Source organism: Dictyostelium discoideum (genome assembly GCF_000004695.1).
Source record: "Dictyostelium discoideum AX4 chromosome 5 chromosome, whole genome shotgun sequence".
Taxonomy (NCBI): domain Eukaryota; phylum Evosea; class Eumycetozoa; order Dictyosteliales; family Dictyosteliaceae; genus Dictyostelium; species Dictyostelium discoideum.
This window is the reverse complement of record NC_007091.3, coordinates 4,652,161-4,665,701: the sequence shown is the minus strand read 5'-3', so window position 1 is coordinate 4,665,701 and position 13,541 is coordinate 4,652,161. Positions and strand designations below refer to the sequence as shown.

Genomic DNA, 13,541 nt, shown 5'->3' with positions numbered 1-13,541 from the left:
GAAACCATAAACTGATACTGTGAAACCTAATGGATAAGAAAAACCTAATGGTACATCAATTGTACATGTATAATTAGTAGATGTATCTGTTTTTGAAACAATAGTAGAAACACATTGAGCAGTATCAAGATTTTGAGTTGTTAAATAAACAATTGGAAATTGAGCATCTTTCAAACCACTATCTAAATCTTGTGCAGCAAAATCAAAGGTAATTGATCTATCTTGTGAACCTACATCGATTTTTGTTTTTGAAATTTGGAAAGAAGTTAATTTTGGTCCAGTTGAATCAAAAACAGCATTGCACATTGTATTATCAATTGAAAATGTCAATTCGCTTAAATCAAATAAGTAAAATGGATTTGGACGTTGAAATAAAGAATAGTCTAAAGAACCATCATTAGCTTTAACATTATGGTTATAAGAATTTGTATTACCAAATGAATCAACAAGTTTTAAATCTGAAATTCTATAATCTTGAATAATACAACCATAATTATTTAAACTACCATCTAAAGGAATTGAAATTAAATAATCTGCTTTCCATTTATCACCACTTCCAATTACTGCTGTTAATGGTGTAATTGTGAAATTGTATACTGATGAATCTAAAACACCTCTAATTGTAATAAAACCATTTAGTAAACCATTAATTTCATCTTCAATTGTTAATAACCAACCAACATTTAAAGTTCCGAAATCAGTTGGAGTTTTTTTAATAACCTTTGTTACAATTGGACCAATGATATCAATATTTTCTGAAACTACTTTTAATTGATATTGATCTGGTAAAGCAGTACTAATAAGTGAATAATATTTTGAAAAAGTTAATGACCAATCTAATACACCTGGAATAACATTTGCTGGCATTTTAAACATAACACTAAATCTACTATTTGATTCATCCCATTGAGCAAATGTATAATCATTAAAATTTACTTGATTATTAATATCTCTTTGATAATTCATATCTTTTAATGATTTTGGGTCATTTAATGAAAAACCAATAGATAAATCTTTATAATTTTCAATATTATCAAATGTAAAATATAAAATATTATCTACACTTTGATTTGTAATATGAACATTATTAAACTTAAATGTAATATCTTTTATATCATTATAAAAATTAATTTTATCTTTTTTTTTTTAAAAAAATTAAATTAAATTAATAAATCATAAAAGTTAAATTAAGATTATTTTTATAAATTAAATTAAATAATACATACCACTTAATTTAATTTCTGGTAAAACTAATGTTTGGTCAATATTTGAAGTTGAAAAAGGATAGGATGGTTGATATTCTTGTTTTAAATCGTAAAAATTTTCAATGGTAAATGAATTAACGTAATCACTTCCCAATTTAACTCCATCATGTAAAAATTCCCAAACTCCATTTTTATTATCTCCATTTACCAATGATTCTGTTCCAATTCTAATATATGCTCCATTCACACTTGTATGGATATATTTTACACCAAAAGAATCATATGCATTTATAATTACTATATATTTAAATCCATATATATTTATCTTTTCCATTGATGTTATATATGGATATGGTTTTGAATCAACTTTTTTTTTAAAAAAAAATTAAATTTAATGGATATTAATAAAACTGATTTATCTAATTTTTTTTTTTTTTTTTTTAATAAACTTACCTAATGTATAAAAAACATCAATTGGAACATTAATACTATCATATGTGAATTCAAATTTATCCTTTGATGAAATTGGAGACATTGGTATTGAAATACCCATTCCTGAATTCTCGTTATTACCACTTACAAATCCAAATGGGAAGGCATAGTTTATTCCATAATCAAATAATCCTTTTGACTTACATTTAAATGATCTAAAGTCATAAGGAGAAACACCATCAAAATAACCTGTATAAAATACAATTGAACTAGAGCTGTTATCATATCTAAGAGTGGCTGGTGAATATGCAGAAACAGATTGACCTAGTTTAAATTAAATTTTAAATACATATTATTAATTTTTTAAATTTTAGATAAAAAAAAAAAAAAAAAAAAAAGAAAGAAAACTTACTTATAAATTCTATAAAAGTTTCATATTTAATTTCAAAAGAAAGATCTTCATTTTGAGAGTTTAATGAAAAACTTTGATTAAATGGTGCAATTGGGAAAAGGTTTAAATAATATGTTACATTTTGAAATACTCCAGAAATAGGTGTCATTGTAAAATAATAAGGACTCACGAGTGAAAGAACTGTATAAATTGGTCTTTGAATAGAAGAATTTGATTTAAATAATAAACCACCTCCAAAAAAACCATTATATTGATAATTATTTTGTTTATAAACTTCAAATCCAAATACATTATTAATTTGTCCAATATCTTTTTGTTTAATTTTAATTTTAAAGTATGGTTAATAATTGGATATCCTAGTTTTGGAGAGAGATAAAAAAAAAATAATAACTTACTTGATTGATTTAATGGAACTGAAACTTTTAAAATTTGTTTATTTGTAAATTCTAAATCAATATCCCATTGGAGTTGGTTTGGTGATATTTTGGTGTAATAAATTTCTTTATAAAGAATTTGGAATAATGAATTTCCCAATCTATTTAATATTACACCATCAACACCTGGATTTGGACTTTCATCTGGAACTCCATTTAATCTAACAATTGATGAATACTTTAAATGATCACTCCATGTTACGCTTTGTATAATATCTATTGTAATCAATGAAACATTTATCTCTTTTTTTTAAAAAAAAAAATAAAACTAAATTAATATGTTTTTATTTATTGTTTTACCAAATTAGATAATTTTTTTTTTTTTTTTTTTTTTTTTGAAATTTGGTTGATAACAAATAACTGTTACTAGTACTTTAATAAAAAATGGAGGATGAAAAAGGGTGAAAAAACAATAAAATAAAAAACAATAAAAAATAAATTACCTTTACAAATACAATTAACTGTTAGATAACCAGTTTCAGTATCCATTCCATTAACAGTAAAATTGATTTGTTGTTCTTTTCCAAACTCCAATACCAAATAGTGGTAATAAATAGCACTATCACTATTGGAAGTTAAAAAGAAACTCGCTGGATTAATATTATCTATACTTTCTGGTTGTGTTGTATTTTTTACTAAAATATATTTATAAATGGCGCATTGGTGGCTTGAGTAACTTTCTGGGTATGAAATTTGTTTATTTTGTGGTGTTATATCAAATATGTCAAATTTTGAATACACAAATCCGACATTTAAAATTATAAAAAAAAATAATAAATAAACTATTTTATTCATCATTATATATGTTTTTTATTTTTATTTTTATTTTTTTTGTTTACTTCTTCAATATGTTTTTCCTTTTTTTCTTTTTTTTTTTTTCTTTTTTTTTCACCATTTTTTTATTTTTATTTTTTTTTTATTATTTTTTTTTTTTTTTTTTTTTGCAGCAAACCAAATCATCACCAAATTTTTAAGATTCGATTAACATGGGGTTGAGAAAATAAATATCTTATTTTTCGGGCTGGACCATATCCCAGAAAAATTTTAATTAAAAAAAGGTATCATTTTGTAGACTATTTTCGTAAAAATGTCAATCTTTTCAGTTAGTGCATATTTATTTTTTTTATTTTTTTATTTTTTTTTTTCTGTGGCCCTTTAAATTCATAAAGACAATATTATACAAATTAAAAAATTTCAGGACGAGCTTTTTCTATTTTTTTCATTTTTTTTTAACAGAGATCACTCTTTTCAGACATGTCATATTATTTTTTATTTTTTTGTTTTTCAATTATAAACAATTAAAATAAATGGAACGAAATAAAAGATAAATAATAACTATTATTAAAAAAAAAAGCAAAAATAAAATAATTTTTTTTTTTTTATATTTTTTGTATAAGGATGTTCAGTGATTCTTTTTTTTTTTTTTTTTTTTTTTTTATATAACTATACTGAATAAAAGTCGAAAAAAAAAAAAAAAAAAAAAAAAAAAAAAAAATGATTTTCGAATTTTTAGTATTGATCATAATAGAGGGAGGAATCGAAGAAATAATCTAGATAAGTTAGCTCGAAAAAAAAAAAAAATAAAGAAATAAAATAGAATTTTATTTTTATTTTTAATTTATTAAATAAATGAAATTTAATAATTTTTATTTGTTTTATATTATTTATTATTATATTATTTATTATTATATTATTATTATTATTATTATTATTATTATTATTATTATTATTATTATTATTATTATTATTATTATTATTATTATTATTATTATTATTATTATTATTATTATTATTATTTTTTAATTTTATTTAATTAATTTAAATAAAATTGCTTCAATTGAAGCACCAGGTGAAAAGGCCATAGCCATACCATAATTATAACCTAAAGAACCTTCTTGAAGTAATGTTTGATTTTTATCTAAAATTCTACGTAAAACATAATAAGTTGAAACACCTATCATATTACCATATCTTTTCATAACTTCATAAGAATCTGATAGATCTTCTGGTGATAAACCTAACCCTTCATGAACGGCAGAAATGATTTTAGCACCACCAGGATGAGTAGCAAAGAATTCGATATCACTCTTTTGAAGTGAATTCTTTTTCAACCAACTTGTAATAGCACTATTGATATGTCTATTGATTGCAATTGGTAATTCAGGACGTAAATCTAAATCAATACCAGTTGGACCAATGAATAGATTTAAAGCGTCTCTTGAATCTGGCATTAAATAGGACAAGTCATCGATGATTTCCAATTTACCAACTAATGATGATTTTGGTTGACAAGTTACCAACGTAGCTACACAACCATCGGTAAAGATAGCTTGTGATAATAGATCACTACGACTATCGAAATTGAATTTCATACAGGTTGCCGATGCCTCCACTGCAACCACCAATACAAAAGTACCAGGTTTTAATTTAGCATAAGCAGTGGCAGCTCTCATTGAATTGACAGCGGCACCACAACCCATGAAATTGATCATAGTTCTACTAGTATTAATTGATAGACCCAATTTATCAATGAGTACCACATCGAAAGAGGGTGCCATAATACCAGTACTAGTGACACCAACGACATGACTAATTAACATTGGATCAATACCAGCTCTCTCTATCACTGTTTTACCTGCATTGATAACTGTTTGATAAGTTTGTTCTCTAAAGAGTGCAACTCTTTCACCTGCATCCAATTTATTAATATCAGCCATTGATTTCTCAGAGAAATCATTGAAACAATATCTTGATCTAATCTTTGATTTCTTATAAATATTATCAATAAACTCTTTATGTGGTGTTAATTGTGTAATCTCTTTTAATACATCAGTTTGATATCTATGATATGGTGCAGCAATTGGTGAAATTTCATAAATTACTGTTGCCATTGACGAATCGTTATCACTATTATTATCTTCTGATATTATTGGTAAAACTGATTCTCTCTTTGCACTTGGTGGTGGTGATGTTAATTCATTTTTAGAATTACTATTATTACTACTACTACTACTATAAACTAAATTATCAAATACCAATGGTTTAATAGTTGTACTACTACTAATTGGTAATGATTCAATAATTTCAGATTTGATATAACTTTGTGTTTTAATTATTGATATTGGTGCTGTTGTTGGTATAATTAATGGTTGAGTATTTTTTTTAAATGAAACTTTTTTAGATACACTTGAAGAAATTGAAGAAGTTGTTGAATTCTTTAATTTATTTTTAATTAATTCAACAGTTGAATTAATGGTTGAATTATCAACTAAAGTTAAACTTGGAATTAATATACTGAAATTCTTTTGAATTGTGTTTGATAATTCACTTGATAGTAATGAATCTAAACCATAGTCACTAAATGATACTGTATTATTTAAATCTTTATCTTTTAATTCTAAAATATCACAAAGCATACCTCTAATTGATTTAGTATAGAAATCATTATCAAAAATAGATGATGTTCCAGATAGCATTGAAACACTATCAATATTATCATCAACATAACCATCACCATTACCAAATCCTTGTTGTCCTTCATCTTCTAATTGATTTAAATCATCAAAACTACCATCGCCGCCACCACCATTATTATTAATATTATTATTAATAATAAAATCTTGACTTTCATTTACTAATAGTAAAGGATCAATACGATTAAATAATGAAGTAATAATGAAATTATCTTTTGCTCTAAAGTTTGGAGTTGCTTCAATGAATCTATCAACATTAATTTCACCAAGTACAACGATTGGATTTGGTGATGATAATAATTTCTTAAAACCTAAATTCATTTCATTGAGTGATTGGAATGGCACAAAACCCATTGAATTTAAATCATTTAAAACATTATCATTTGAAGCCATACCAACATCAGGTATAGAAGCTAAATGAATACAACTTGATTTCAAACCCATACCAATACGTAAATGAGTTAAACCTTCAACGAATCTATTTGCACAAGTGTAATTGCTTTGACCAATATTACCAAGAATTGTAATGACTGAACCAATAGTTTGGAAATGATCCAAATTTAAATTATATTTTAATGAAACTTGATGTAAATTCCAAGCACTAGTAGCCTTACTATTATAAACATAATTAAATGATTCTAAATTATGTTTTAAAATTCTTTTATCATTAATCAATGATGCAAAATGGAAAATACCTTTAATATCACTAAAATCACCACTATCACTACCACTAGCATCATTATCAAAAATCTTGTTAAATAATTTATAAACTTGTTTAATTGATGACAAATCACATTTTTCAACCAATACATTTAAACCAGATTCTTTTAATTGATTAATTAATTTTAATTTTTCATTATTACCACTACCACTACCACTATTATCATCTAAACCATTTTTACTAACTATTATAACATTTGTTAAATCAGATTCTGTTGAAAAATATTTTAATAATGTTTGAGTTAAACCACCAAAACCAGTGAAAATATAAGTTGATCTATTAGAAAATGATTGAATTGGTAAATGAACAACTGAATGATGATTAATGAATTGTTTATCATTATTTAAATTGGACCAATTGATTAAGATTTTACCAATATGATTACCGGATGACATGAATCTAATGGCTTTAACAAGATCACAAGGTGAATTGAAACAATGTTGATTCAATGGTTTCAAAGAACCATTTTTAAAACATGGTAATAGCTGATCGATCATTATCTCTCTTAGATAATCTCTACGATTTTCTGTCATTTGTGCAATATCAACTGCGAAAAATGATAAATTATTTTTAAATGGTTCTAAATGAATACTTGAATTCGAGTAAATATCTTTTTTACCAATTTCAATGAATCTACCATACTGGGATAAACATTGAATTGATTTCTCTAAATATTCACCAGACAATGAATTTAAAACCATATCAACACCTTGACCATCAGTATTCACCATTAAATCATTATAGAATTGCAATGATCTTGATGAATAGATTCTCTTCTCATCAATGCCAAACTCTTTGATTAAATATTGTTTCTTTTCATTTGAACCAACTGTAACATGAATTTCAGCACCAATCATCATTGAAATTTGAATAGTTGCTAAACCAACACCACCACATCCTGAATGTATTAAAATTTTCTCACCTTTTTTTAATCTACCTTGAATTACAATACTATACCATGATGTTAAAAATACAATTGGTATTGTACAATATTGATTTAATAATTTTGAAATAATTTCTTGATCATCAATATTTTCATTTGATGATGATGATGATGATGGAGTTGGAATTGGAATTGGAAATACTAAATCAGAATTACAACAAACAAAACTACCCATTGATTTTGACATATTTATACCAAAAACATATTGACCAACTGATAAATTATTAACACCTTCACCAATTTCAATGACTTTACCAGAGAATTCATCACCCATTGAATTTAAATGAATTGGATCATAATCACGACCTAATGATTTAAGAATATCTCTAAAATTTAAAGTACACATTTCAACTCTAACTAAAACTTGACCAACACCACATTTCATTTGTCTAAATTGTTTAATCTTTAAATCTGAAATTATACCATTATCAGATAATTCAACTCTATAATAATTATTATTATAATTTATTGAATTATTTTTTTCTTCATCTTTTGTTGTTGCTGTTGTTTCTATTTCTGATGATGATGATGGCAATGAAGAATTATCAAAAATTGATGGTTTTAATAATTTATAACTATAACCAATATTATCTCTAAATGCAATTTCAAGTTTTGATAACTTTGTTGAATTTAATTGATCAGTAATTAAATCAATTCTAGTTGAATCTTGAATATCAATCATTGAACATTCCATAATTGGATATTCATTTGAAAATACTCTAATTTGACCAATTAATTGATATTGTGATAGATTAACATATGATTGATCATTATATGTTGAGGTTGGAGTTGAGCTTGAAATTGATTGACCACCATTTGTAATTAAAAATAATCTACCTTTAATATTATTTTTAATAATTGATTTTTGTAAATGGAATAATGATAAATTTGAATCATTAAATGATTTTAATACCATTTCTTCATCTTCATTATTACCATTATCAATACTTGATATTGATGATGATGAATTTGAAATTGTGTTATTTGTACTACCACCACCACCACCACAACTCTTACCATTACCATTACCATTGACATTAGTTATTAATGGAGTTGAATTACCACTTGAAAAAGTAATTGAATTAAAATTTGGTAAAATGATAAAACGTGTTGAAAATAAACCACTCTTTCCACTGATTGAAGTTGTTGAATTAATGATTGCGAATAAAGCATCGAAATCAGATTCATTATTTGTATAATTTATAATGATACGATTATTATATTGATCCGATTCGACTGGTGGTGGTGAAACAATGAATATCTTATTCTCATCATGACCATTCTCTAATGCACTTGTTATAATACTATCTAATAAATCATTACCATTTAAATTTGTTGAACAGAAAATAACAGTTTGATAATTATCTGTAAATTTAATTGATTGATTAATTAATTCTTCTTTACACCAAACATATTCTGAAACTAATGGTAATTCTTCATCCTCATCCTCATCATGATTAGTTTCTTCAATTTTTGATTCATAATTAGCTTCAACATTTGAATTTATTGTAGATGATGATGATGATGATGATGATGATGAATTAATACCTTTAAATTCTAAATTTGTTAATTCACAAATTAAATTATTATTCTTTTTATCAAATACTTGAATATCAGATGAAAAGTATGTTGATGGTGATGTTGATGTTGATGTTGATGGTTTAATTAAACAATATAATAATTGATCTTTAAAATTAAAATATGAATTTGAAGGTATATTTACAGATAATTTACCAATTTTAATTGGTATCCAACTACAATTAGTTTTATTTGTTGCTGGTATGATAGCAGATTGTAAAACTGCATCTAATAAACATGGATGAATACATCTAAAATCACTTGGTAATTGTTTTGATAATAATTGATCAATGACTTGTTTATCATTCTTTTTGAATTGAATCTCTGAATAATAGAATGTACCTTGTTTATCAAATTGTTTAAACTCTTTAACACATTGAAAAGTACTCTTGTAATTATAATTATATTTAATAATTTCATTATAAAATTCATTTGAATTAAATGATTTAAAACATTTTGTTGTTGTTGTTGTTGTTGTTGTTGTTGTTGTTGATTCATTAAATGAATTTGATTTTGAATTTGATTTTAAATAATTTGTACCATATTTAATTATACCATTTGAATGAATTTTCCATTTATTTTCAATAAAATTATTATTACTACTACTACCACTACCAATGCTATTAATACTACCAATTTCAAATTTAGTTAAATCAGAATTAAAATTAATACCAATTAAAGTTGATTTCTTTTGATCAATTATAATTGAACTATCAATTGTAAAATTTTCAATTTCAAACATTGTTGATGCTGTGGTGTTGGTGGTGGTAGTTGAGATTGAATTAAATATTGAAGCATAAACCAATTCAATATAGAATGAAAATGGTACCAATGGAATATCTTGAATTTGATGATCATTTAAATATTGAAATCTATCTTGATTTAATCTAACTTCAAATGATGGTGTAACAGAGAATAACTTTCTATCTAATGATATAAACATTGGTGGTTTAATTCTATCCATTTGTCTTTGACAATTTTCAATCCAATATTTTTCAAGTTTCCATCTTCTACCTGGTAATTTAAAATTTGATGATACTAAACTTTCTGATTGCTGTTGTTGTTGTTTATCATAAAACCAATTCCATTTAATTGATGATAAATTATTAACATATAATTTTGAACATAATATTAATAATTGATCAATTGAATTTGAATTCTTTGAAAGTGTTGATAAAAGTAATGTGTTTGATTTACTTGATGATTTTAATAATTGACTTAAAAAATAATTTAAAATTGGATGACAAGTAATTTCAATAAATGTTAAAGATTGTTGATGATTTTGTAAGATTTGTTCAATTGATTCTTTGAATAATACTGATTCTCTGATATTTTTCCACCAATAATTTGGTGATGATAATAATTGTTTACATTCAATCGGTGTTAAATATTTACCATAACAAGTTGAATAAAATGATTTACCATCGTAGATTTGATTTGTACTGATTTGGTTGGTTGGAAAGTATTGATTAAACAATTTAAAGAATTCATCTTTGATAATATCCATTTGATGAGAATGAAATGCTGAATTTGTACGAACCTCTTTATGCACCACCGAACCATACTGTTGTGATGATATTAACTTTGTGAATTGATTCATTGATTCATTATCACCAGAGATTGTACATGATTTCATGGTGTTATTACCACAAATTACGATTCTACCATTGAATCCTAATTGAGAGATCAATTGTTCAATCTCTGCTTTTGAAGATAAACAAACATGCATTCTTCCACTACCATTGGTTTTATTTTGAAGTGTTGATCTAATATATAACAATTTCAATAGATCATTGAAATCATTAATGATACCACAATAATAAGCTGCCATCAATTCACCTAAACTATGTCCCAACACAATTGAACCTTCAATACCAATATCTTTTGAAAATAATTTAATTAATGAATATTGAACTGCAACAATTGATGGTTGTGCTAACCAAGTTTCATTAATTAATTCTTCATTACCACCACCACCACTATTATATAATTTATCAATAATTGACCAACCTGAAATCATTTCAAATTGTTTACTAAAATTATTCATTTCATTTTTAAATGTTTTATTATTTTCATATAAATCGAATATCATTTTATTCCATTGTTGACCTTGACCTGAAAATATAAAACAAATATTATTATTATTACTACTACTACTACTACTACCACTACTATTATTATTATTATTATTATTATTATTACCATTATTAATTAAAGGTAATATTATTGATTTATTATTATTATTTTCACCCTTAATAAATGATTGTAAATTTAATTTAATTGAATCGATTGAATCACCAATGATGGCAACTCTATTTGAAAAATGACTTGTTCTAATATTTGTTAAATTTGAAATATCTCTAATTTTAAAATTATCATCTAAAGTTTTAATTGATTCTAAAACATCATTTGCTCTAATCTTTAAATCTTCTTTATCTGGTGATGTAACTGATAACGTAATAACATCAATACTACTGCCATATCTATTGTTAACAATATTGCTAACTTTATCATTATCATTATTTGTTGATATTGAACTTGATACTGATAAATTATCAAAAGATGATGACGATGATGGTAATGATTCAATTGTTGTTGTTGTTGTTGGTTCTGTTATTGTTGTTGATTTATCAAATGATGATAAAAATAAACTTGAATTTGAACCACCAACACCAAATGAATTTACACCACAAATTCTTTTTGAATTATTCCAAGGTTGGGTTTTTGTTAAAACTTTTAAATTTAAAGTTTCAAATGGTATTTTTGGATTATAAGAAGAGAATTTACATTGTTGTGGTAAGATTTTCTCTTTTAAACAAATGATTGATTTAATGACACCACAAATACCACTTGCACCCTCAAGATGGCCAATCGAGGCTTTCACACTACCAATGATCAATGGATCATCGTGAGATTTTAACATACCAATCGATTTACCAATTGCTGTGATTTCATTGAGGTCACCCATTTGTGTGCCTGTACCATGACATTCGAAATAGCCAATATCGTCAATACTAAATTGGTCTGACGATTCTCTTAGTAATTGTTGAATCAATTTCTCTTGACATAGTGATCTTGGTGAGGTGATACCAGTTGGTGTTTTACCATTGGAGTTGTTTGCAGAGTTTAAAAGTAATGAATAGATTTCATCATTGTCTCTGAGGGCAGCGGATAAAGGCTTCAATAGTAGTATTCCTCCACCTTCGGATCTAACATATCCAGATGCACGTGGATCAAAAGAGTAGCACCTGCCATCGGTCTCTTGATTTAGTAAACCTGCTTTACCGAAATCCAACGATTGTAGCGGTGAGCTAATAATATTCACTCCACCAACCATTGACAATTCACTTTCACCATTCCATAGTGATTGTAATCCTAAATGAATTGCTACCATTGATGCTGAACATGCTGTATTCACTGTCATACTTGGTCCATTAACATCTAAAAAATAGGATAATCTATTACTTAAAAATGATGAATTGGTTCCTGGTGTTGTGAATTGATTAATTTCACTTGAATCAAATCCTCTCAAATAATCTCCACTTGATGATCCAATAAAAACTCCAACTTTTTTACCTTTAATTTCATCTAAACTAATTTTTCCATCTTCTAATGTTTCAATTGCAAGCTATTTAATAAAATGAAATAATAAAAAAAAAAAAAAAAAAAAAAAATTAGAAAAAAATAAAAAAATTTGGAAAGTAAAAAAAAAAAAAATAAAAAAAAATAAAAAAAAAATAAAAATTTTCAGTAAAAAAAAAAAAAAAAAAAAAAAAAACATATATAGATAAAAATAAATTTTAAAGATTTATTTTTATCTATATATGTTTTTTTTTTTTTTTACTTTCCAAATAGATTTAAAAAAATAAAATTAATTAATACTTTACATGTAATAATAATCTTTGTTGTGGATCAATATGTTGAGCTTCTTTTGGTGAGATTCCAAAAAATTGATTATCAAATTGATCGATATTCTTTAAATAACCGCCAATTCTATTATTTAATTTCCATTGTTTTCTTGAAATTATATCAGCATTCCATCTATCATCTGGAATTTTAGTTAAACAATCACTACCATTTTTAATTATATTAACAAAATCGGAATAATTTGAAACGTTTCCTGGGAATCTGCAACCAATTCCAATAATTGCAATTGGTTCCTTTTTAATTAAATTATTATAATTATTAATATTACTGTTTGCAATGTTGTTGTTGCTATTACCACTTAAATCGTTTATACTTTTGTTGTTGTTCATATTCTAAATATATATTTTTTATTATTATTTTTATTATTATTATTACTACACTAATCTTTTAATAGTTTATTTTTTTTTTTTTTCTTT

The 13,541-nt window shown here is 24.7% G+C and overlaps 2 protein-coding genes across 2 annotated transcripts in view; both read right to left on the bottom strand.

The window, feature by feature from the left end:
• DDB_G0290841 (hypothetical protein) overlaps nt 1–3,281 on the bottom strand; it is a gene marked incomplete at both ends in the record, with an annotated part of 4,793 nt that extends 1,512 nt beyond the window's left edge. The window contains 6 exons of the mRNA XM_630427.1: nt 1–1,136; nt 1,227–1,571; nt 1,659–1,961; nt 2,050–2,358; nt 2,445–2,726; nt 2,927–3,281. The exon at nt 1–1,136 is cut by the window's left edge and continues 1,512 nt beyond it. Of these exons, the coding sequence (XP_635519.1) occupies nt 1–1,136; nt 1,227–1,571; nt 1,659–1,961; nt 2,050–2,358; nt 2,445–2,726; nt 2,927–3,281 (2,730 nt within the window). The remainder of the gene's footprint in view (nt 1,137–1,226; nt 1,572–1,658; nt 1,962–2,049; nt 2,359–2,444; nt 2,727–2,926) is intronic.
• Nucleotides 3,282–4,288: 1,007 nt separating this feature from the next.
• On the bottom strand, nt 4,289–13,454 carry stlB (beta-ketoacyl synthase family protein; the record flags this gene model as incomplete). The annotated part of the gene is made up of 2 exons (XM_630426.1): nt 4,289–12,826; nt 13,086–13,454. The coding sequence occupies 2 exons, from the start codon at nt 13,452–13,454 to the stop codon at nt 4,289–4,291; spliced, it is 8,907 nt and encodes a 2,968-aa protein (XP_635518.1).
• Nucleotides 13,455–13,541: the final 87 nt, after the last annotated feature.